General features: G+C 39.5%; 1 protein-coding gene across 1 annotated transcript in view; it reads left to right on the forward strand.

The window, feature by feature from the left end:
* The window catches only part of SPMIP2 (sperm microtubule inner protein 2), an 80,125-nt gene that overhangs the window by 18,945 nt on the left and 35,208 nt on the right, over positions 1-25,972 (forward strand). Inside the window, exon 2 of the mRNA XM_081813102.1 lies at positions 16,309-16,541. Coding sequence (XP_081669228.1) covers positions 16,309-16,541 — 233 coding nt within the window. The remainder of the gene's footprint in view (positions 1-16,308; positions 16,542-25,972) is intronic.

Consider the following 25,972-nt stretch of genomic DNA (forward strand, 5'->3'; position numbering starts at 1 on the left):
GCAACGCGACATCTATTTATTTTAGCACAGGAATTTTGCCCATGGTCTCTACTGCCGAAGCCACTGGAAATCACAGCCAGTAGCACTTAGTGACCCATTCTCAGAGCCTCTGAAGAACAGATGAAACATGGAAATATTTAAGATGAAATTACCTTTCTCCCTTCCCATAAGAGTAGCAGCTTGGTATCCTCTCTTGATTCCAGGAATATATGAGTTACAATTTCAGAGGCCATAATTAGATGCTTTTAAGAATCAAAACACCAACATTGTTAGTCATTAGTTAGCACACTAATTAATATATGTTAGAAGCTACTTAGCACTTTCGCTCCTTCAGAAACAACAGCAGTAGGATAAGGCCGTGGTTCTTAAACTTTAGCTTGCATCAAAGTCACGTGTCATTCAGACACAGAGGAGGAAGGGCCTGAGATTTTGCATTTTTAATAAGTTCTCAGGTGATGCTATGCTTTTTTCAATCCTGCATTCAATGACATCAAATTGGTAGTTTTAAATTGGCCATGGTGGGAATATTGACACCACACAAGTTGGTAAATGTAAATGCTAAAATCATAGCTTTTTCCTCGGAGAGCCAGTTGTTAAGCATTTACAGGGAAATCACTGCTACAGACTCCGAGCAGAAAGAAAATACTGGATGATCCAATGTCTGGTGCAACATTGCTCACATTCACTTCATTCATGGATTTAATGATGTTTCTTGAGTCCTAGTTCTGTAACCACAGCAATGTTTTTTCAATTATAATGTGTTGAAAGAATTTAATAAGGATGGAGTTAACAAAGTAAAGTGTACTGTTGGATTAAAGCAGATAATGAAATATGATTTACTATATTAATGATCTGCTGTAAAAAAATCAACACTTGATCCATTTCATAAATATGTATTAAAATTATAACATGAAAATGAACAGACCGGTGATCATTAAATAAATGTATGTATCAGATCTTCTTTATCCTCATCACCACCATGTAACATTTATTGACAGCATAGAATATGCTAGGCACTGTTCTAAATTCTTTATGTGAATCATCTTATGTAATTCTTATAAAAATCTGTCACATGGATATTGTTATCCCCATTTTACAGATAAAAAACTGAGTCACAGCAGGTATATGTGTGTATGGAATATCTGGCAACCATGTATCAGGTGATCTCACATGTAATGTCCTGAAAACCTCAAATACAGCATTTTTATAAGACAGTTTACTGACAGCAACCACATTATTATTAATCACTATATTCTTAAATATATCTTTAATATGTATTAGAAGAAAATACTGCTAGCATCAACACTTTCACAGAACTACACTAGAAAAACATTGGCATTCCAAGGAAAACAATGCACAACATTGACTCAATGGCATAATAGCCTGACCCTCCTCGTTCTCCTCTTTTGAGTAAACACGTCTCAACGGGAGACCCCTCAGCCCTCTTTTATGGTTAGCAGGACACTCTCAGCGTTTGCCGTTCTGACTACCTAGTTTCTATGCTTCCATGAAGTCAACCTATCTGTGCTTGACATATGTTTTATTTATACCCCATTATTAGGTTATTACTAGTCTGTGATTGCTCTGACTTAAAAAAAAACTTCTGTCCCTAAGGTCCTCTTGTATCTGTTTGATTACAACTCATATAGATCTATAGGGGATTTCTATTTGTCACCATCTAGTATTGCCTACAATCATCTTTCATACTCAGTGTTTTATTCAAAGCCATGACATGACCTAAAGTGAGTATTATGTGCAGTGAAAACTTAGAAACTCTCGAGATGTCAGCATGTGCAACATATCCTGTAGGGAGTGTAATCTCACTTTAAAAGGGATCCAGCTGTGAGCAATTAGCTATAGAAACCTGGGAGGCAGGTTTCAGGGATGAGTAACAAGTTGAACACGACACTGCATTGACAGGGCGTGGTCACTTATCTACACATTAAAGCCACAAGCTTTTCCCCTGCATAAACGCAGTTGTTCAAATTAGTTTCATTTTAGTCTCCTGAATAGACCCTTCTAGACTGCTTCTGTCTGACTCTTCAGTGAGTTATGCTCACAAAGACCTCACCCTCTCTAACAAACATTGCAGCAAGTATTCCTGATCTTAAGAGCCACATTTATAATTATCCATACCAGTTTAAGGATCATAGAATTTCACAAGTTTCCAAACTCGAGACTAGCGCTGTTCTATAGGAGTATGGTGCAAACCACAAATATATAATTCAAAGTTCCCTTGGAGCCACATTTAAAAAAAAATTAAAATAGGTGAAATAACCTTAAATATTGTTTTATTTAACCCAATATATCCAAATTCTTACCATTTCCATATGAAATCCATATCAAAAGGTATTAATGAATATTTTACATTCTTTCTTTTGTACGAAGTCTTGGAAATCTGGTATGTTTTCAATTTACAGCACATTTCAGTTTGGACTAGGAACTTAAGTACTTCATACCACTTGTGGCCATGGCTACTATATTGGAAGGTGCAGCGCTAGACCTGTTAAAGCTCAGATCCAAAGTTTTGTGGAACATCCAAATATCCAAACACCACCCCTCTTGATGGGTTTTTAACTCAGTTTCTGGAATGAAGTATCAATGAAACACTCTCGACTTGTAGCTTCTATACCAGGTCATCATTTATAATTAGGATGAATAACAAATGGTGAAGAACGGCTGGACGCTTATCACATCTAAGTAAAAATGAGTGAATTTATTAAAATTGTGATACGGTGCAAAAATAGAACAACCATGCTCGCTGCCAGAATCTCAACTATGTGTAATCAGGTTGTGTCTACCTAGGCTAGGAGTGCAGGAATTCATAGAGTGGTTCTCCAATTCCTCTTTGCAATGGACTCAACACTTAATAACTCTTAGGCAGTGGTTCAGTCCAAATTTCTCTTCAGTGCCGGACATTTTCTCATCTGATGTAAGACAATAGAATAGTCTTGCCCCCACTGGCAATCACAGAACATTCTAATTGTTGGCTTTTAGGTTCTGGGGAATGGTAGTTTCAGCTACAGCTTCGGTCCTTTTAGCTGAACGGTTTGCATTTCTAGCAGCTGCTTTCTGTTTACCTTGACAATGGGAGGGAGATTTTTTAAGGTTTCTTTTGTGGAAGAAGAATTTTTCTTTTTCAGATTAAAATTAAATCTGATCTCCATCTGTTTGGCACCATGATGCTTCGTGTGTAATAGCATTAAACATTTCTCACTACAGTAGCCCAGGGCATTGTATTTACTCATCTCAGGGCTAATCTCATAGAGGCTACAGTAGCATCAGCGTGGAAGAAGGAACAAGCCGGCCAGAAGGTGAGGGGAGTAATAGAAATGGTGGTCAGAAGGCACATAATATGATCATAGCTATCATCAGGCATCTGTTACGTGCCAGTGACATGTCTGGGCATCGCATACACATGCTACATACAATATCTCTCAATTCTTGCAACAATTGTATGAGGTTATTCGATGTGCTTTCATATTTCAGATAAAGAAAAACTGAGCCAGAGAAACTAAGTATTTTGAAGAAAGCCACACACCTATTATGAAATAGAATTCTCTTTTCTCCACATCATGATGCCCCCCAACAAAGCAAAACAAATGAGAAAGGAAATGGCTTGCCATAAACCACCTGCAAACCACAAGAAATATTGAATGAAAGGGCAGAGTGTGAATTACACTGGGAGAGTGATATAAACTCAGTGGGGAGAAATAAAGTAGGAGAGAGAAAAAAGTAATTTGAGTGACCATTATATCAACAGCTTTCAAACTTTTCTGACTACAGCCCACAGTAAGAAATGCATTTTATGCAAGGACCCAGTACATTACCACTGTGTGTGTGTGTGTGTGTGTGCGCGCGCACGCATGCGGGCGTGCATTTAGTGATGTATATAGTTAGGGAGACATATACATATATACATATGTATATATATATATATATAACTAAAAAAAAGGAGCAAAGGCAATTCAGCAGAGAAAGGGCAATCTTTTAAACATGGTACTGGATCAACTAAATATCCATACACAAAAAAATTTGAACTTTCCAAACCGTATCTCACATCATATATAAAAATCAACTTGAAATAGATCATAGCCCACATGAAAACCTAAAATTATAAAACATCTAAAAGAAGACATGGGAGATAAGATTTGTGACCTTGGGGTAGACAAAGATATTTTAGATTCAACATCTAAAGTGCGATCCATAAAAGAACATTTATAAAATGGTCTGTATCAAAATTACTCTCCATAAGACACTTAAGAGGATAAAAATACAAGGACAGACTAGAAGAACATATTTGCAAAATATATATTGATAAAAGACTTGTATCCAGAATATATAAATAACTCTCAAACTCTCACTAAGAAAACAATGCAATTAAAGAATGGGCAAAAGATTCAGATAATTCATCCAAGGAGACATACAGATGGCAAATAAGCACCAGATGCTCAACTTCATCAATCATTAGAGAAATGCAAGATAAAACTGCAATGAGACACCACTACATACCTATTAGAATGGCCAAAATTAAGACCAACTCTACCAAGTATTTCATGGATGTGGAGAAAATAGAATTCTCATACCATACGGGTAGAAATGTAAAATGATACAACCTTTGGAAACCAATTTAGCAGTTTCTTAACAAGTTAATGCACCCACCATATGATCCAGCTATTCCACTCTTAGGTATTTACCTAAGAGAAATGAAAGCACATTTCCATACAAAGATCTGTACACAAATGTTCATAGCAGCTTATTTGTAACAGTTACACACTGAAAACAACCTCAAAGTCCATCTGCAGGAAAATGGATAAACTGTTGCCTACCATACAGTAAGATACAGCTCAGCAATAAAAAGGAATAAACTGTTGGTACACGTCATAATAAAGACGATCTCAAAATAATTATGCTTGGTGTAAGAAGCCAGACAAAAGAGAGTGCATACTGTATTGATGCCATTTACATAATATTGTAAAAAATGCAAATTAATTATAGTAACAGAAAGCAGATAAGTGGTTGCTTGGGGTATGGGTAAAGAGTAGGGAGTGAGAAAAAGGATTTGCAAAGGGGCATGATGAAACTCTTGGGGGTGATGGATATGTTCTTTATCTTGATCGTGGTGGATATTTCATGACTAGGGTTGCCAGATTTAGCAAGTAAAAATATAGGATGTCCAATGAAACTTAACTTCAGATAAAGAATCTGTTTTTAGTATATGTACCACACAATGTTTGGAACATACGTACACTAAAAAAATTATTCATTGTCTACCTGAGATACAAATTTGACTGGGTATCCTATATTTATCTGGCAAACCTGTTACCTGTGTACATATAAAACTTAACAAATTGTACACTTTAAATATATGCAGTTTATTGTATTTCAGTTATACTTCAATAAAGTTGTTGGAAAAAAAAAAGAAGAAGAAGAAATTGAGGTTAACCAAGGAAGACAAAATGACTTTCCCAAGTTCACTCAGCCAATGGCAGTGAGGCTAAAACCAAAATCCCAGTTGCTATTCTCCTTGTCCAAGTGCTCTTTCTATTATGGCAAGTGGATTCTAGAGGAAATGTTTGCTCACAGGGGTGGAAAACAGATCCCAAAGTAAGGATATTCAGATATGGAGTGATAAGAAAATTTAAATTAATTTATAATTTGTAAATCTCTGCTCTCATGTGGCTTTGTGAGTCTAATAGTTCACCTGTTCACAAATCCGTTTCAAAAGCAAAGCACTGCAAGCATAGTGAAATCTATTCTAGGAATAAGTGAGCAGTCATTTTATTTCAATCCTTTTAACTATCTGAGAGCACAACCAGTCCCCCAGGGGTCCAAGTAGAAAGGGTTAAAGGTGTAACAAAAAAGGTACAAGAAATATAAAGAGTATCTATGTGTTGATTACTGCTTTCTTGGTTTTTACAATTAAATATTTCTCAATAATTCAAATAGTAGGTTTCATATGTTTTTTCTTATAGCATACCTTTAGGCATTTCTACTTTTTTAAAAGTAATCTCTACACCCAGTGTGGGGCTGGAACTCATGACCCCAAGATCAAGAGTCACATGCTCTACCAACTGAGCCAGCCAGGCACCCTGTACTTGTTTATTATATAATTTACAAGGTGAGAAATACCACTTACTAGTCTAAATTGCCCTGGTCTAAACTGAATTCACTTGCTGGCATCCAGAAGTAGACAATCCTTTCCTGATATACTGTTTATCGAGGGAATAGAGAAGGAAATTGCTATATTTCACCTACGCTAAAAAGTGTTATTTTAATAAATTACATTTTAACTTGTCTGTAATTGTGATGTGCCTTACTATCACTGTCTACATTTTATTTTATTTTATTTTTTTTATTATTTTTTTTTTTTAAAGATTTTATTTATTTATTTGAGACAGAGAGAATGAGAGGGAGGAGGGTCAGAGGGAGAAGCAGACTCCCTGCCGAGCAGGGAGCCCGATGCGGGACTCGATCCCGGGACTCCAGGATCATGACCTGAGCCGAAGGCAGTCGCTTAACCAACTGAGCCACCCAGGCGCCCCACTGTCTACATTTTAAAGTGGTAAATTTCTTTTCTTTTCTCCTTTGAAGCAAACCTGGTATTAAGTCAATGGTACGTTTTATAATTCATAGCACCGTAACTGGAGTAGCTGTTTCTATCCAGTCCAGTGTTAGTTATGCTCTTCTCTTTGGATTAGGTGGAAATTATCAGCATTACTCAGAGCACTAATGGAGCAATGTATACTCTCTCAGCTCTTCCCAGTGTGGTAAAACCAGTGTAATTCTTAGCTGATGTTATTTCCAATCTATCTGTAGAATTTAGTATCCCACCCCATTTTTCCTATTTTTTATTTGCACTGGCAAGTTAACTATATTTGCATCTCCTCACTGGTCATTTAGGCAATCCTAATAATAACAAAATCAAGATCACAAAGTCAGAAATGAAATGAGACCAAATTAACATCAGCAAAATAGAATTAAGCTATGGTCTCCACTGGGACCTATTATACAAATAAAAAGTGAACGCTTTCATGCAAAATAATGTATTTAAATGAAATGCTTTTTTTTTAAGTACTTACTTTCACTGTGAAGTAATCAGCACAGAAGCTTCCTATCTAGAATATGAATGGCAGCTTCCTACCTAATGGTAGCTTCCTATGTAAAATAAAAGGCAAATATGAGACACACTCTAGATCGGGGGTTAGTTAACTACAGCCTGTGGACCAAATCTGGTTTGACACCTGCTTTTATGAAGCCAAAAATGGTCTCTAACTTTGTAAGTGGTTGGAAAAAATTAAAAGAAGAATATTTTGTGACATGTGAGATGACATACAATTTTAACTTCAAGGCCCATAAACCAAGTTTCATTGGAATGTAGGCACACAATAGTTTACGTATTGTCTATGGCTGATTTTGTGCTGCTGGGGCAGGGTTGAGGAGTGGTGACTGATATGGTATCCCCCACAGGCCGAAAACATTTACTCGCTGTCTTTTACAGAAAAGCTTGCAGACCTCTGCTCTCTCTCAAAGGGTTTAAACAGAGGGGCGCCTGGGTGCCTCAGGCCGTTGACCACCTGACTCTTGATTTCAGTTCAGGTCATGATCTCAGGGTCCTGGGATCGAGCCCCGTGTCAGGCTCCACGCTCAGGGGGAGTCTGCTTGTCCTTCTCTCTCTCTCTCTCTCTCTCTCTCTCGTAAATAAATAAATAAATAAAATCTTTAAAAAAAATGTTTAAATAGAGAGGAACTCCAACAACTGCTCTCTCTCCCTTGCATTTTGAGAAGATGAGTTCTGATGGAGCCCCTGCCTTGCCTCCATTTCTTTGTATCATTTCAATATAAAGCTATATCCTCATGTAGGAGAGCAAAACACCAAAACAGATTATAATGATTGGAGATCATGATCAAAAACCAAAGGAGGGTGAAGTAGTGACTTCAAATAATTGATGCAGCCTTAAAAGTAGATTTCAAAGCAGGAAAAAGTTACATTGTGTGTGTGTGATTTTTTTTTTTTCTATAAGGAACATTTCCCTATATGCTTTGTAGCAGATAACTCAGAGGTCAACGCACCCCCTTCCTTTTAGAGCACCTCCATTTTGTTTGGGTGTCTCCATTCACCTCCCATGACTCAGGGTTGAACCCTGACTCATTCAAGCCAGTCACTGAAATCTCAATCCTCTTACCAGTGCTTGGTTTTCAGAAGAAATGAATGACTCAATCTTGGCCAATAAAATGAGAGAGCAACTCATCTGGGGTTTTCTAGGAAAGGCTTCTCCACTGACAACCCCCCCCCCCGCCCCCGCCATGGGCATTATGGTATCTGCATTTGACACCTGGAACTGACAGCCTCTTTGGAACCTCAAGGGGAGCTTTGCCTGAAGGCACACAGATGGAAAGACTGTTTCTGAAGACATCACTGAGCTACTGAATTAAGCAACCACAGAAGATCTTATTATATGACATAATAATTTTCCTTATTATTTAATCCATTTGCCATGGATTCCCTGTTATTTACAGTACTCGTAAGAGTTTTTATTAGTGCTAAATACATAAATCTTTTAAATATCCTTTTTCAATGGGACATCTAGAGCCCGTTTCCATGAATGGTAAAAAGTTCTTTGTAATACAATTGGCTATTTCATTCATGTTTATACTAGGAAAATTTCCAAGACAAAAACCAAAAAGGAACAATGAAACCTATTTATCATTATCTACTTATATTTCCCCTTCAGGTGAGATGAACCTGTAGAGAATCACCTGGTTGCAAAGTTTTGTCAGGATAAGTCTGTCGGTTTTATTTTCCAAGTAAAAGTCTAGGGATGTTTGCAAAACTTTTGATCTTGCCTTCTTTCTGCACTCACCAGGAAAGATACAGAGTTTTACAGTTTGGGATTATTATCAGCAGCTTTAATGATAAAGTAGTCATTCTCTCAAGAAATATTACCAAGTGTTTGCTTAGTGTCATTGCACTGCTCAGAATGCTGTGGAAGTCACAAAGCAAACAGAAGACCGTTCGTGTCTCTAAAAGGAACTAACAAGTGTGGCAAGCAGAGAGACAAGACACACACTCATGAAACGGCTGGAAACCTAAGCAGACACATGAAACATAGATCAAACTATACTTTAAAGTTTCATTGAATAACAATGTCTGTCATGAGAGCAATGTTTCCTAGCGGAGATGAATATAGTCTTGTTTAGGTTGTATGGTGTCTTTGTCTGTTTGGAGCTACTATAATAGAATATCATCTCCTTGGGTGATTTATTCACAACAGAAATTTATCTCTCATGGTTCTGGAGGCTGGGAAGTCCAAGATCAAGGCACCTGGTGAGAGTAGATTCAGTGGCTGATGAGCACCCACTTCCTGGTTCAAAGATGGTCGTGTTTGTTGCTATAACCTCAAATGGCAGACGGGGTGAGAGAGCGCCCTGGGGTCTCTTTCATGAGGGCACTAAACCCATTCATGAGAGCTCTACCCTCAAGACCTAATCACCCCCCATTGGCCCAAATTCCATCATCACATTGGGCCTTAGGAGTTCACATAGGAACTTGGAGGGGGACACAGTCATTCAGTCTATAGTATATGAAAAAGCCGAAAGACAGAGGTCATGTCTTACTAATTTGTTCACCCTGACCCAGCTCCAGGCACACAGTAGAGTACCATCAATTCATATTCATTGAACATGAATACATTCATGTTCAACCATTGGCTGAATTGTGCATAAGTATCAAGTGAAATCTCCATTTCTTTATAACTCTAAACTCCAATTTATACTTTCATATGTAATTATCATATAAGGTACCTTACTGACACAATAATCCCATGAATTTATTAGAGGCCGTTTGGGTCTATCGGAGGCTGCCCCTCGTGTTTTCAGATTATCCACAGGAGGTTTATTGTTTGAGAGAAGAACAGATGTACGTAGCAAGGATGTTTCTGCCTGATTTTTATTTGGCTTTTTCAGAAATCTGACAAACTTAATCTTTCAGTTCGTTTAAAGGTTAGACCCACTGCATAATTGCACCAATGGGATTGAAATGAAGTCCTTAAAATTTTTCCAGTCCATGGGTCCATTCTGTGGTAATTGTTGGAATTTGAGAGTCCTATTCATATTAGCAGTTGCAAAAATGAATTTCTAGCATCATCTCCTCTCTTCTTCCCCTCACATGCATATGTAAGATGTATCCATTAGCGTTCATTTCATAATTTCGCATTCCCACGGTCACCTCTGACCTCTGTCTTGCCTTGAGTCTCCCAGTAAGCCCAGCTGTTCTGCACAGCACATCTGTAATGGCAAATTTATGCCCATATTGTCAACAAATTTCCAAATATACTTATTAAAACACTCATTTCCATGTTCCACTTGATGCCTTTCAATTTATTTCCTTGGAATGTTTCATTTTGGTCACTGAAGTGGAGAATTGGCCTCATGAGGCAATATTATAAAATGAAGTAATATTACTATGAGTTCTCATCCTTCTCTCTGTCTCTATTAAAAATAAATGTTGTGAAAGCAGTTTTCCCTCTGAACTTACCCTTAAATGTCATATCATTAAATCCAAAATAGGAGGATTTAAGGCAGATCTGGAAAGTAGATTGCTCTTTAGATACTTAAAGAAGTGCTTACTTCTCTTTCAGTATGAGTTTATATGTTTCCTGTCTTATGATGGATTTCTGTTTAAATTTATTGATTTATCTTAAGTAATCTCCACACCCGACATAGGGCTCGAACTCATGACCCTGAGATCAAGAGTTGCACACTTTTCAGACTGAGCCAGCCAGGCAACCCCTTTTTTTTAAAAAAATTTTTATTTATTTATTTTTCAGAGAGAGAGAGAGCACACAAGCAGGGGAGGCGGCAGGCAGAGGAAGAACCAGGCTCCCTGCTGAGCAAGGAGCCCAATGTGGGACTCGATCCCAGGACTCTGAGATCATGACCTGAGCTGAAGGCAGAAGCTTAACCGACTGAGCCACCCAGGCGGCCCGCAGGCACCCCTTTCGATGGAATTTTCAAATTCATTTATTCAACTAACAACTCACTTCAGCATTCGACACATATTTCTTGAGGACCACCTTTGTTCAAAGCATTGTGCTGGCAATTAAGAGTTTACAGAGGTAATACATATAGGCAATGGAATATTAAAAAGCCATGAGAAAGAAGGCTATCTTGCCATCTGCAACAATATGGATGGAATTTGACGACATCATGCTAAGTGAAATAAGTCAAACAGAGAAAGACAAGTACGATATGATACACTTATACATGGAATCGAAAAAAGCCAAACTCATAAAAATATAGAGTAAAATGGTGGTTACCAGGGCCTGGAGACTGGGGGACCAGGAGAGATGTTTAAGGGTACAAACTTACGAAGAGTAGTAAATAAATCCTAGAGATCTAATGCACAGCATAGAAAATACAGATAGTAATAGTGTATTATTTTCATCTAACCTGCCAAGAAACTAGATATTAATTATTCCAAGCATTAAAAATAAATTATAATTATGTGACAGGATAGATGTGCTAATTATCACAGTAATGGCAATCATATTATAATATATGTATCAAATCAACATGTTGTACACTTTAAATTTACACAGTTATATATCAAATATATTTCAATTAAAGAATCTTTTTAGGGCGCCTGGGTGGCTCAGTTGGTTAAGCGACTGCCTTCGGCTCAGGTCATGATCCTGGAGTCCCTGGATCGAGTCCCGCATCGGGCTCCCTGCTCGGCAGGGGGCCTGCTTCTGCCTCTGACCCTCCCCCCTCTCATGTGCTCTCTCTCTCTCTCATTCTCTCTGTCTCAAATAAATAAATAAAAACTTTAAAAAAAAAAAAAGAATCTTTTTAAAAAGTTTATAGACATAAATAAGATCTAGCCTTTACCCTCTAGGAGCTTAAAAATAGAGCAGATCCAATAAATGTGATATAAAAAGGAAAGTGAAATTAAAAGAAACTACTGTTAAGGTAGCATGGGAGTATCTAATTTTGACTTGGGGGATTAGGGGCATTTTCTAGAAAAGCATCACTCACAATAAGCCTTAAAAGATGAATTTTGATAATGAGAAAAAGTGAGGGAAGGTAAAAATCAATAAGTAGGCTAGGGTCAGATTATGAAGACACTAATCAGCCATCCTAAGAAATCTGGATGGAAAAAATTATGAGCACTGTAGAAAACCATTTCATGTTTTTTCAGGAGAGGAGGTATTTATTTTAACTGAGTTTTAGTTCCCTTTATAAAGGCAGCTGTGTGGAGAATGGATTGGACAGGATAGAAACCAGCCAAGACTAGTTAGGAGGTTATTATGATAAAGTCAAATGAAAGCTAATGAAAGACTGTTTACTTTTATTGCCTGCCTCTTAAAGGAAATGTAAGCTCCATGAAGGCAGGGTGCTTGCTTTGCTCACTGCTGTATCTCCAGCATGCAGAACAGTGCCTGACATATAGATCAATAAATACTTGTTGAATAAATAAATAAGTGAAAGAATAAATGAATGAATGAGTTGATTATTAAGTGAAACACCACAAATGTAAAGAGGTCAGAAAGAGACATTTGCAGGGCGCCTGGGTGGCTCAGTCAGTTGGGCGTCTTCGACTCTGGTCGTCATCTTGGGGTCCTGGAATCAAGCCCCACATTGGTCTCCCTGCTTAGAAGGGAGACTGCTTTGCCCTCTGCCCCTCCCCCTGCTCATGTTCTCTCTGTCTCTCTCTCTCAAATAAATGAATAAATTCTAAAAAAAAGAAAGAAAGAAAGAAGGAAAGAAGGAAGGAAGGAAGGAAGGAAGGAAGGAAGGAAGGAAGAAAGAAAGAAAGAAAGAAAGAAAGAAAGAAAGAAAGAAAGAAAGAAAGAGACATTTGCCTCAGAGATGGAATTTTCTTTTTCTACTGATACATGCCATAGCTGGGTCCTTCTCAAAGGTTGGCAGCAGATGAAGCTTGTTGGAAAACCTCCCAGATTGTCCTGTCTGTGCTCTTTTCAGCCTTTGTGGCAATCTGCTTCCTTAGTGTCCACCATCTTCCTACCATCTAGAGCAGAGGTCAACCAACTATGGCTCCTGGTTCAAATTTGTCCTGCCACCTGTTTTTGTAGGGTTGGTGAAAAAAGAATGGCTTTTACATTTTCAAATAGGGAAAAAGCAAAAGAAGAATAATATTTTGTTACATGCGAAAATTCCATGAAATTACAATTTCAATGTCCATAAATAAAGCTTTATTGGCACATAGTCACATTCATTTGTTTACATGTTGTTGACGGCCGCTTTTGCCATACAATGGGAGAGTTGAGTAGTTGAGAGAGAGATGGTATGGACCATTTCTGGTCCTTTATAAGAAAAGTTTGCCAACCCTTGATCTAGATCCTTTCCCTCAGGAAAGGATCTGAAGTTCATAATAAGGAATAAATCATTATCAGTGAAAGCTCTGAAAATACGTTTTTTAAAAATGCAATAGGTAAGACAAAACATCAAATAAAAATAAAAAACAAACAAAAAAAGAGGAAAATACACTAACAATAATAATAACTATATATTATATGCCACATTCTCACCTAAGCACTTCTTTAAAATTGATTCTCTCCTCTCCATTCAACATGGCCACAAGATAGGTAGGCCTCACCAGGCTCATTTTATAGATAAAGAGCCGAAAACTCAGAGGCTGAATAACTGAGCCGAAAACTCAGAGGCTGAATAACTTTTCCTGGGTCACAAAGCCAGCCTAAGACAAAGCCAGGATTTGAACCTACGGTAGTTTAGATTCAAAAACCACATCCTTAACTGTAAATCTAGAATTTCAACACAAATCAGAGCCAGCATAGAGTCTAGGATCTGGAGGATGAGGTTTGGAAGAGCAAAAATGGCTCACTTAAAACCAAACACCTGGGGAGCGGTCTCATTAAGGAAAGCACCTTTCTGTGTGTTGCTGGGTGGGCTGTGCTGTGTGGAGGTCTGGGTCTGGTAAACACTGGGCTGGCTCCGGGGCATCTGCTGTGAACGTGGGGCCTGGCTTGCGCTATGGTGTCTAGCTGCCTCTGTCTCTTAAGGCAGATGCCAGAGTCCATTATGTGCCCGGGGCAGGGTCTTCCCAGGAATCTCCTGTGCCATGAATATCGCGTCACACTATTTCTAAAGCACAGATGAGACAGGAGTTTAGAAAAATCCAGCGACTTGACTAAAGCCACAGAGAACCCTGATTGGAGCCCCCTGCCCATCCCATCGCCCCTTAAACATACTCTTGGTTTGCAGAGTATGTGTACCTTCAGCTACTAAGTGCTTTTGATTCTGCTGTCAAGTCGTGGCTCTTTTTAAAAATGAATTGCAGTCCACAGAGTGACTAAGGAACTAACTACGGATATATATCTTCTCTTGCATCTCTAGTAGCATGTGGTGATGACAAAATTTTAGTGATAACTGAAACATTACACAGAGGCTCCGTATTTCCCCAAATCCATTGGTACTGCAGAATGTGTAAACAGGACCCAGTGGGGAGGAAAGATGCATGTTTAAACAAGTCTGGGAAACACTGAGTTACCTAATTGTAAACAGGTTTATTTACCATAGGAATTCTCAGAGCTTTTAATATGCTTTCATATGCTGTGAATATCTAAAAGGCAAAGATAGCAAGCCGTGTTCCCAGATGTGTTTTTGACTATAAAGCACCCCTGCCTCCTACATATATATCTTCATGGTACACTCATGGGAGCAGCATTTGATGAAACATTTGGGAAAACACTGGCCTGCACATACACTGAAATTTCAACAAGACTAACCACAGTTCTTCTGTATTTCATTGCGTACGGAGGACCCTGCAAAAATTCCTTATGACAGGGATTTTGTAGGTAAGACTTCAACCCCTGTCACATTGAGGGAAAAAAAACCCAGTTTTTCATGCTCTGACCATTCTCTTCTTTACCAAAGTCATTATACCTGAGGGAAAACCTGACATGAATAAAATGGAAGCCCCAATGTATTCATCAAGGGAAATTAGCCACAGTGAATACTCAGTGCATCATGGGGAGTGATGATGATTAGGAAGCTGTGACAACATCTGCCCAAATCACGTGTCTGAAGAGCAATTTCTTATGTCCCCCACTTCCTGGGAAAGCTTAGACGACTTTTCTAAGCACGGACTTGTTAGCACATTGACCATTGTGCTGGTGTACCTGGTCAAAGCCCTGGCCCATCTGTGTGCTCTGCAAACACTGAGCTCCCTGGGCGGAGAGCCGGATGAAAGGAGCTCCGGCGCCAGGAGGGACTCAGGTGACATCACGACCGCAGCACAGCTTCTGCCTCCAATGTCTCTGGTCAACTTCTGGTAATGAGAATGAAGTTTCTTCTTTGCATCCCTAACCTGGCCATACAGTCTGGCAGCTATGCTGGTTCTGGGACTTCTGAGACTCTTCCTGGCCAGTAGCTCACTTTCTACTTTAAATCAGCACCATTCTTCCCATAGATCTTTGCTCCCCTTTACCTTTCACATCCTCACCTTTCAATACCAGGTTTATTTCAGTGATCCTTTCCCAGACCTTCTCCTATGTTTGCTTGTTTCACCCACTTCCACAATTCATGGATTCCTTTTTGTTCATTGTCTTACATTTAAAATACTGATATTTATTAAATACTCCTGCCTTTGGTCATCATCTGTTATAAGCTGTCCTTCTCATCTGAGAGTCTCCATTTTCCAGTTGCTTCTGATACATTTGGGAAATTTCCTAATTCTCATTTCAGGATTTTATCTGTCTACATCAAACACCCCAATGTCTGAAAGCCCACATCCGACAAGTGTGGCACGAGTGAGGGTTTTTAGTATCTAAGACGTGTCTGTATTAAGTTGGTTCTAAACAGAGCAGTAGAGTGGGGGACAATTAAGAGCCCAACCTGTGAGACAGCTGGTCTGGTAACGCGACTCTAGAAGAGTAACCAGTCTTTCTGTGCCTCATTTCCCCACCTATAAACTGGAGAAAACAATACTACGTATCTCATGGTTATAAGGATTAACTGAACTGATATATCTAAAAGGCTTACAATAGTACCTAGAACCTGGTCAATGCCATATAATCATTAGCTATTACTAGTTTCACCATTTAAAAGACAACAGCCTTTTAGAATAAAGTGTAGAGTTGTTTTTGTTTTTGTTTTTGTTTTTTAAGTAGGCTCCACGCCCAGCATGGAGCCCAGTGCGGGGCTCGAACTCAGGACCCTGAGATCAAGACCTCAGCTGAGATCAAGAGTCAGACACTTAACCGACTAAGCCACCCGGGTGCCCCAAGTGTAGAGTTTTTTAAAAGTCTTTCTTTCTGTCTTTTTAAGGCCCAGATTATATAAAAGATCATCTAACTAAAGTTCATCAGCACACTTCCTATATAGGAGAAAAACGCCCAGCATTGGAAAAGACTGGAGATCTCAGATATTTATGGAGGCCTGCCCCAAACAGAAGCTTACCAGTAAAATATAAATATGAGTATGTGGGTGAAGTTGGTTGGGGAATACCAGAGTATGATTTTATCAACCAAACGAGGCTTCAGACTGGCTTTCAGATCAAGGTATTTCTCTTAAATACGCTCTTCATAGCATATTGTTTCTGATTTGAATCCTTTCTGAGTATGCTTCCCTAAGAAATGTCATGTTCTTAATTTGTCATTGAGAAGTAATGGGATTTGAGTTTTGCGGAAAAATGTGTGAATAAGTGGACTTGCTATGATTCCCTTTTCATCCCTTCAATACATGAGAGGAGAGGTGTGAAGAGAAGGAAGCCACGCATAATCCAAAAGCATTTGTGTTTGGCTTTGGAATGCATTCAGATTCACATTTATGCTGCGACAGTCACACATTCTTCCCCCATCCTAGCACTGCATTCGGAGTGGGTGGTATAAAAGAAGCCTGTACTGGACATCATCCACAAGCCGAAATAGAGAGTTCCAGATCTCTAAAATGCACTGTGTTGATAATGCCTTTGTGTCAAATAAGTCAGGGTAATTAGCCAAAGGGTTCTTAGAAACCTTGTCTTGGTTCCTTTGGGTGATGTGTATGGAGGCATGAGCCCAGTCTCCTCTGAAACAAAAGAGAGCCCAGGTGATTTTAGAAGTAAAATCTGAGAATGCAGACTTTTTTTTCCAGGCAGGCTTTTGCATTATCTGAAAACTGAACATGTACCAATCATGAAATAATTGGATTTCCTCCAATATAAATGTTTCTTTCTGTCTTTGTAAGGCCCAGATTATATAAAAGATCATCTAACTAAAGTTCATCAGCACACTTCCTATATAGGAGAAAAACGCCCAGCATTGGAAAAGACTGGAGATCTCAGATATTTATATAAATGTTTAAGGCAATATAGTACAGCGTCATACGGTAAAGGTTAACAAAAGAAAAAAGCCTTTTTGCGGTGCAACCTAAGGCAGTGGGAGAGAGTGCTTGGGGGCTCAGTCTTTGAGGTCAGACAGAGCCGGATTCAAATCCTGACTCTGAGTTAGGTTTTGCTCTGTGACCCTAAGCTAGAGAGTTCACCTCTCTGGGTCCCTGCTCGCTTCTGTTCCACATGACAGTGCGTAGAGTGCCCACGTCACAAGATCACCGAATTCCTATACTGGTTCTGCCCACCTACTTGCTGTGAGCGGCCTTGGGCAAGTTCCGTAACCTCTGTTCTTTGGTTTCTTCATGATGAGTCTTAGTATTTACCTTACAGGGCTGCTGTAAACAGTAAGCAAGTTAACAGTTGTAGAGGGCTGGGAACCATGCCTGGCACATATCAAGCACTCTGTGCATTTAATATTATTTTTGTTATGTGGTGAGGATTAAATATGAGACCACAAGGAACACATGAGGTCTGATGCCTGGCACGTGGTTGACATCCACGTGTCAGCTCTTAGTACCATGGCTGTTGTACTTAATGTCACTCAGGATCATTTAATGGAACAGATGCTCAGGTACTTAAACTGTGTCCTAGTCCATGTAAGCAAGAAAGATGAAGACCAGAAATCTGATGAAATATCAAAACTGGCCACCAGCAAGAAGACTACAGTCCAGGCGAGGTGGCTGGTTTGAACAGAGTCCATAACTTTTGTTGCCTTTTTGCTTCTCTTGGGAGACGCCCTGCGTCTGTCGGCCCATCTTGAGTGTGTATAGCTTCTCTTCCTTCTTTATCTTTAAATTAAGAACACGTTTGCCTATTCCTTGGACTTTGAAACAAGCTGTGAATCCAAAAGAGATATCAGCCACAAGCTAGCCTTCCAGGAAGAAATTTATTCTGTTTCTTCCATTCATATTTCCCAGACGGCTTTAAATCACTACTCTGTTCGGTAGCGCTCTCTTCTCAACCCCTGGGGGACAGAGTCTGAACCACACAGTGATTTTTTCTCCCCTGGCTTGTGGCACACTCAGAAGCTGGTCTTGTTGGGCATAAGCTGTGAAAGCCGTTGCCTATCCTCTGTGCACCTTCTTGGTCCTGGGCTTTTGACAGTAATTGTTTCCAAAGTGGTGCCTATCTCATCACAATCTTAATACCTTATAGGATTCCTTGGACTCAGAACTTTATAACGAGAATGACAAGATTCACTGAGAATGACTGTACACTTGACCCTTGAACAATGAAGGGGTTAGGCGTGCTGACCCAACAGCTGAAAATCTGCATATAACTTTTAACTCCGCCAAAATTTAATTACTAATACCTACTGTCAACCAGAAGCCTATGGATAATATAAAACAGTTGATGATGATGATTATGACATTTTGAATATGGACAATGTACTGTATTCTTAAAATAAACTAAAAAAAGACAATGTTATTAAGAAAATCATAAGGAAGAGAAAATACATTTACAGAACTGTACTGTAGTTGTCAAAAAAGTTCTGCATAAAAGTAGACTTGCACAGTTCAAACACATGTTGTCCAAGGGTCAACTGCACATATTAGTGAATAACCATCTATAATTTATCCACCGGTTAAGGCCTAGACTTTGTCATCAAGGCTCCTGATCTTCCCCTCTGCACCCTGGCCTGCCTCCCTCTCTCCATTTAAGGCAATATTCGTTTTTGAGTCTAGCCTCAGACTTAGATTCCTTACCAACCCAGTGTTTCAGGCAGTTACTTCTGATCCATATGACTTGGCGTGAATTGACATTTGAGCTGATACAAACACACACACTCCATGCGTAAAAATGAGCTCTTAATTACAAAAGATATATGAGAGTCCGTGGCATTAACTCACACCCCTCCTCACCAGGGAGCTGGTTAATTCCTTAGTTTGATGTAACTTAAGGAAATGGGGAGATGTCTCAATATACTTCCTGTTCTTCCTCTGGTGCTTGTCTCTAGTACACCCTTTCTACATCCCTCCACCATCCTTGTGCATAACAACCCCAATGAAGATGGCACTTTGTTTCAGCCTAACTTCAGAGACTCCTCAGTGTCTCTCACTGCAGTTGCTCAGAACTATGATTTTAAGCACAAACCTTCATCTAGTGGGTTTTTATAGCCTGAACAGCTACCCTTTCTAGTCCACCGCTCCAGGTTTGTATAAGACTGGCAGCTAAGGATGCTCAGGCACCTCCATTAGACTCTTGGCAAAATGCCTGGGGCAGCTGCTTCCTACCTGGGAATGGTCTCTCCTATTTGGGGCACTAGGAAGGGTTTTATAGATCCCCATCGGCATTTTGGTAGAAAGATAATAACTTCCAGACTGACACGTGAAAAATGTCCCCACATCACAGAGGTCAGTAAAAATCACAATATCGGGTTTCTTTTCTGGATCTTTTTATGTTCAGCTATTTCCTACTCACGCTTATATGGGCTGCAATGTCATCATAGTACGTGTGTATATAAACCAGTAAAGATCATTGCTTTTGTTATTATCTCAGATTTAAGAGCAGTACATTCTTCGTCTTCTTCTTTTAAAAAATGGACTTAGTCTCTGCCAAACTATACGTGATGTTTCTACAAGAATATATGAAGACCGGGCAACCCTCTCAGGACTTCTCCCTCTTCGGGAGCTTTGTACTATCACTTTATTATTGCTCAATAAATTTTGCTTTGCTGCCCACCAAAAAAAGAATATATGAAGACCATTGAAACAATTTTGGTTTCAACCCCATGCTAAACTGAGGGGCATTTCTAACTCCTTCTTAGCTGGGCATGTCTCCCCTCCCCCTCATTCTCTCTTTAACCCAAACCTCAATAGTATCAGCTGGCTTCCTGGCGCCATTTTCTGGTCCTGCACTCTGACCTCGTGACCAGATGATTTAAGTCATCTGGTTTTCCTACAGAAACAATGTTATAGGACTCAATGACTAATTCTTCTTAGGTGTGATCCCAAAGACAATATTAAACCAATTAATCATAACATATATTACAACCAATATGTCATGTAGTATAACAACTTGAAAATCTATAGAAAGTAATAAAGAGAATTTTATGGGAACCCATCAATATATTTTTATGCGATACAGTATAGTATAATAAAAAGTAAAATCTTCAAGACTTTGAAATTTCTGCCTTATTTGTAAATGCCACAAATTCCAGGGTTATGAAATGCAGAGGTCTGGGTGCCTGGGTGGCTCGGTTGGTTAAGGGACTGCCTTCGGCTGAGGTCATGATCCCAGGGTCCTGGAATCGAGTCCCGCATCGGGCTCCCCCTGCTCAGCAGGGAGCCTGCTTCTCCCTCTCCCTCTGCCTGCCACTCCCCCTCCTTGTGCTCTCTCTCTGTCAAATAAATAAATAAAATAAAAAGAAATTTTCTTTATTAAAAAAAAAAAAGAAATGCAGAGGTCTTCCCTGTGATGGTTTTAGGGATATTTGAACAGACTTTTGATGAGACATTGAGTTTCTTGATGGCTATGAATAAACCAATCCAGGTTTAGTTGCTTCATTAGACATTTTTTCTCTCTGTGAATTTATTTAGAGAAAGCAAACGTAAAAAGACCTTGAGTATTTACTGTGTGAGGAAGTTTCTGTAATTATTTCTGTTTTACAGTTAAGGAAACTGGAGGTGTTGATGGGTGGGTTTCTTGTCTGAGGCTGTGTCACTAGTAAATGGTAGAGCTGGGATTTCAACCCAGGCTTGGATTCAAGGGCTTAGTGGGAGTACAGCATGTATGAGATGAAAAGATCGAAAACGGTCAGAATCTTCGACTTGGAGCCACCATGTGACGCGCACGTCTGCATGATCATTGTTTTGTGAGGCAGGGTCTGGCTTGGGTCAATCCCAACTGCCTTCTCTTATAGAGTGTGCATCATTTCCTCAAGGTTCTCTCAATTTTCTCCCAGCCTTCCGTTCTGCTTCATTGGCAGCCCAGAGACTTCATTTATACTATTAAAATGAATTATGAGTAGCTATCACCCACATATTTGATATAGTGAGAAATAGCTTGGTACTAGTTATTTTTGAATTTTATATTTAATAAGCACTTTACAGTGCTTCAAAACATATCATCAAATACAATCTTCAGCATTATGGAAAGAAAGAAGACAGTGAGGTCTTAGTGAACCTCCCCTTCTTTTCTGTGTGTCCCAGCACAACCCCGTGCGTTCTTCCAAACTATCCACCCTCACGCAACAGTGTCCTAGAAAATCTGCAAATTCACCTGGGGAAAAGGATTGCCAGTGTGGAGGTGATCAATATGTTGACCACCAATCACATATTTCAGAATTTCTGAGTGTTTCTTATTTACCTCTGGGTTTACTTGGGAAAATCCCATATGGTCTCATTAGAATTCCTAGCATTTCACATTCCTAATCTCCAGATTTTTTTTAAAGATTTTATTTATTTGACAGAGAGAAAGAGAAAGCAAGCACAAGCAGGGGGAGTGGGAGAGAGAGAAGCAGGCTCCCCGCCAAGCAGGGAGCCCGATGTGGGGCTTGATCCCAGGACTCTGGGATCATGACCTGAGCCGAAGGCAGACGCTTAACTGACTGAGCCACACAGCACCCCAGATGTTATTATCAATACAGAAGACTTTAAAAAGATAATAAAGCTCCTTTTATCAACCAAGTTATAAAAGCAAAACAGAAAATAGCTTTTCTAAAATTAGGTACCTCTTTGCATTGCTGCTGTTCTTCCCCAGCTGGGCATGTGTTTAGCTCTCACTTTATATTTCTTAGAGTTATTTGTATCCTAACAGTTTGTGGTTTAATATAAAAATAATTACATTAGCACCTTTCATCCTTAAGTGCTGAATAAAGTCATGCATTTTCTGATGCCACAGGAAGCCTTCCGTAAGGGAGTGCCACATGCTGACCATCTGTGAGGGAGGAGAAACACTGGTGAGGGAGGCCAAATAACCCTCCCTCTTCTCCAAAATAATATAGTAACACCATGAACCTCCTGATACAGAGATGTTATATTTTCCCCATTTTACAAAACGGGGCTTTCTAGGATGCCTCAGATAAACTGAAGGAAATAATTTCCTTATAAAATCGTACTTGTGGCTGAACTTCTGGAAAATAGATTTTATGTTTGAAGTTTCCATTCTCTAACAGACCATGAAACCAACAAGGGAGGCATGTATCACTGCTTTGCATTCTGTATTGTGTTCAGAGCAGTTCCGTGAAGAATAACGGGTTTGGGACGGGAAGCGTCTGTGTGGGCAGCTAGGGACACTGCCACACCACGTTTTACCGGACAGCCCAGCCCCGCTGCGACCCGACCCCCTGAGCAAACACGGCTTTCTCTCTCTTGGTCAGGTGACTTTATGGAGACCATTGGCAAGTTGGGAAAAAACAAAAAATCTTAATTTTCACATCTTTTGTTAGGATGTGGAAATGTGAAAAAAAGAAAGAAAGAAAAGAAACTCTGTGATTTAGAGCCTAGGGGGTGATTTTATTCCTTAATTAAGGAAGGCTTAAAATATGCCATGGTGGTTACTAACTTTTGCAGGGCTGGACATAACACCTTGAGTATGTGTCTAATGGTAAACATCACTTTTTTTTTTTAAATCACACTACCTAAAGTTAGTAATTAAGCATATGCCATCAGTTTTCAACAAATATTATTTGATGATGATAGGGAAATACAAAACTAAGAAAAGACTGTGTAAATTATAACGGATTCTAGTAAACCTGTGGTTTAACTCCATAGCCAAGCTCCAGAGAACTGTGAAATTTGTATGTGATCTAATACCCCCAGCATAGGTGGCTAAAATACCAGGACATCTGTTTTCTAAATCTGGCATTCAGGGACACCTGGGTGGTTCATTCGGTTAAGCGTCTGACTGTTGATTTCGGCTCAGGTCATGACCTCAGTGTCGTGAGATTGAGCCCTGCGTTGTGCTCTGCTCTCCGCGCTGGGCGTGGAGCCTGCATAGGATTCTCTCTCCTCTTCGCCCTCTGCCCCTCCCCCCTTTAAAAAAAATCTGGCATTTATCTTGGCTTTTGAAGATCTTTGGGAAAAATTCGAAAATTACTATAAATTTAGGATTATAGTTTTCCCTACTATTCAGGTACAACACTCCCAGAGTACTTCATTGGTATTGACAAAAATGCATAGAATGCATAGTAAACAAGACTAGCAATCTGGAGTAATCTATTTTTTCCCCAGGATTGAACCTAGGATATCAAGAAATCTTAACTGAGCAAAGTGAAGATGATTCATTAAATATAGAGGGTTCCTGCTATGTGGTCCCAGCTACATCCTTGAGTAGAAATAGAACTAAAAGTAGGTGTTGTTAGGAATCCGTGTAAGCTCCCTCAGCTGTTGGGAGAAGAACTCATAGCAAAGTGTCTTTGTGTTGTTGGTGTTGTTGTGAAGTTTTTAGTGTGACTCCTGTCAGCAATTGGACTGCACAAGCCCAGCCACATTTTATTTTTTTATTTTATTAAAATTATATATTTGGATATTTACTCATATGTTTTTTTAATTTAAATTCAATTTAAATAACATATAGTGTATTATTAGTTTCAGGGGTAGAATTTAGTGATTCATCAGTTGCATATAACACCCAGTGCTCGTTACTGCCCTCCTTAATGGCTATCAACTAATTACCCCCTCCCCTCACCTACCTCCCTTCCAGCAACCCTCAGTTTGTTTCCTATAGTTAAGAGTCTCTATTGTTTGTCTCCCTCTCTGTTTTCACCTTATTTTATTTTTCCTTCCCTTCCCATATATTCATCTGTTTTGTTTCTTAAATTCCACATACGAGTGAAATCATATGGTATTTGTCTTTCTCTGACTAACTTATTCTGCTTAGCATAATACCCTCTAGTTCCATCCGTATTGTTGCAAATGGCAAAATTTCATTCTTTCTGGTGGCTGAGTGATATTCCACTGTGTGTGTGTGTATCCTCTTCTTTATCCATTCATCTGTCAAGGGACATCAGGGCTCTTTCCCTAGTTTGGCTATTGCGAACATTGCTGCTATAAACATTGGGGTGCACGTGCCACATTTTAAATGGTTTTAAGCAAGGTCTGAGATCTCTTTCATTTAACTTTGTACTGACAACATCAACACCACTTCCCTACTGCTTAGCATGGTGTAGATGGTTATCAATAAGTAATGGGAGATGGGCGTGGAGATGGCTTCACTTCTCAATGCAGTGTCTTTGTGCAGAGACCAAGTTGCAGAAGGGAAGAAATGAAGTTTTAAGTGTGCATTAGATTGAGAATTGTTGTACTCCTAGCTTATTCCATAGGCATTTGAAAACTATCTACCAACCTTTTTTTTTTTTTTTTTACTGAGACTTAGTTATACTGTAATGTTCTTACAGCCTGAGCTGCCACCCCTCGTGTAATTCTGTGTTGTAAAGCTAATTGGACAATTAACTTGGCAGAAGCACACTTTTTAACCTTTGAATTAACAACAGTGCCAACATATTAGAAAACTCCAGTGGTGAGAACACTTGCAAAACACATACTTGATTCTATTTCAGAAACTGTGCCCTGAGCACAAACAGAGACTTGGGAAGCTCTTGTGTAGCTTCTCTGCAGCTCCAATAGTTGACTCTGTGCAGATCTCAGACCCTGGATCATTAACCCACTCTGGATAAAGGGCTGATAGTAGAATGATTACTCATCACAAATCCTAACGATTCCCAACAGAACAAGTTCTAGTCTTGCTTTAAAAGAAAATCCTTGGGTATCTTGAATAGAGAATGAATAAGGAGAACATTTATTGTCTTGGAGAAGTATGGGGAGAAAATAACAGATATTTGCCTTCTCTCTGAGAATAAATGGGGCAACTAACATTCATAATGCTTTTCAGGGCAAATCTATGTTTGTGGTCTTAGTGAAAAACTGAATGTGACTTTATAAGTGAAAGTAGCCAGTTGAAGAACTTTTCATTTCCCCCTTTTTCTCCCTTTGCATGTTAGGCTGCCTATTTTTTATAATGTCTCAGTTTTCCCATCTGTAAAATGGGGATTGTATTAGTTTTCTATTGGGCATAGCAAATTACCACAAATTTAGCAGCTTAAAATAGCACCCATTTATTTGTTCACAGTTCTGTAGGTGAGAGGTCCCAGAAGACATGGCTGGGTTCTCTGCTTGGATCTCAGAACGCTGAAATCAAGGTGTCTGCTGGAGCTGCGATCTCATCTGAGGCTTGCTGTCTTTTCTGAGTTCATGTGGTTGTGGCAGATTTCAGTTCCTTGTGGTTGTAGGATTGAGGTCCCACCTCTTTGCTGGCTCTTAGTGGTGGGCCCTTCTCAGCATCTAGAAGCTGCCCACATTCCTTACCATGTAGCCCCCCTCCATCTTCAAGACCAGCACACAGAGTGCCTGGGTGGCTCAGCTGGTTAAGCCACTGCCTTCAGCTCAGGTCGTGAACCTGGAGTCTCGGGATCAAGTCCCACATTGGGCTCCCTGCTCAGTGGGAAATCTGCTTCTCCCTCTGACCCTCTCCCCTCTCATGCTCTTTCTCTCTCAGATAAATAATAAAATCTTTAAAAAAAAAAAAAGCACAGAGAGTCTCCCCCATATCAAATGCCTCTCACACCTCAAATCCCCTTTGCCAGGAAGAGCCTAGATCCTTTTAAGAGCTCACCTGATT

This window comes from Leptonychotes weddellii, chromosome 2 (assembly GCF_054177405.1).
Source record: "Leptonychotes weddellii isolate Sample4059 chromosome 2, ASM5417740v2, whole genome shotgun sequence".
NCBI lineage: Eukaryota > Metazoa > Chordata > Mammalia > Carnivora > Phocidae > Leptonychotes > Leptonychotes weddellii.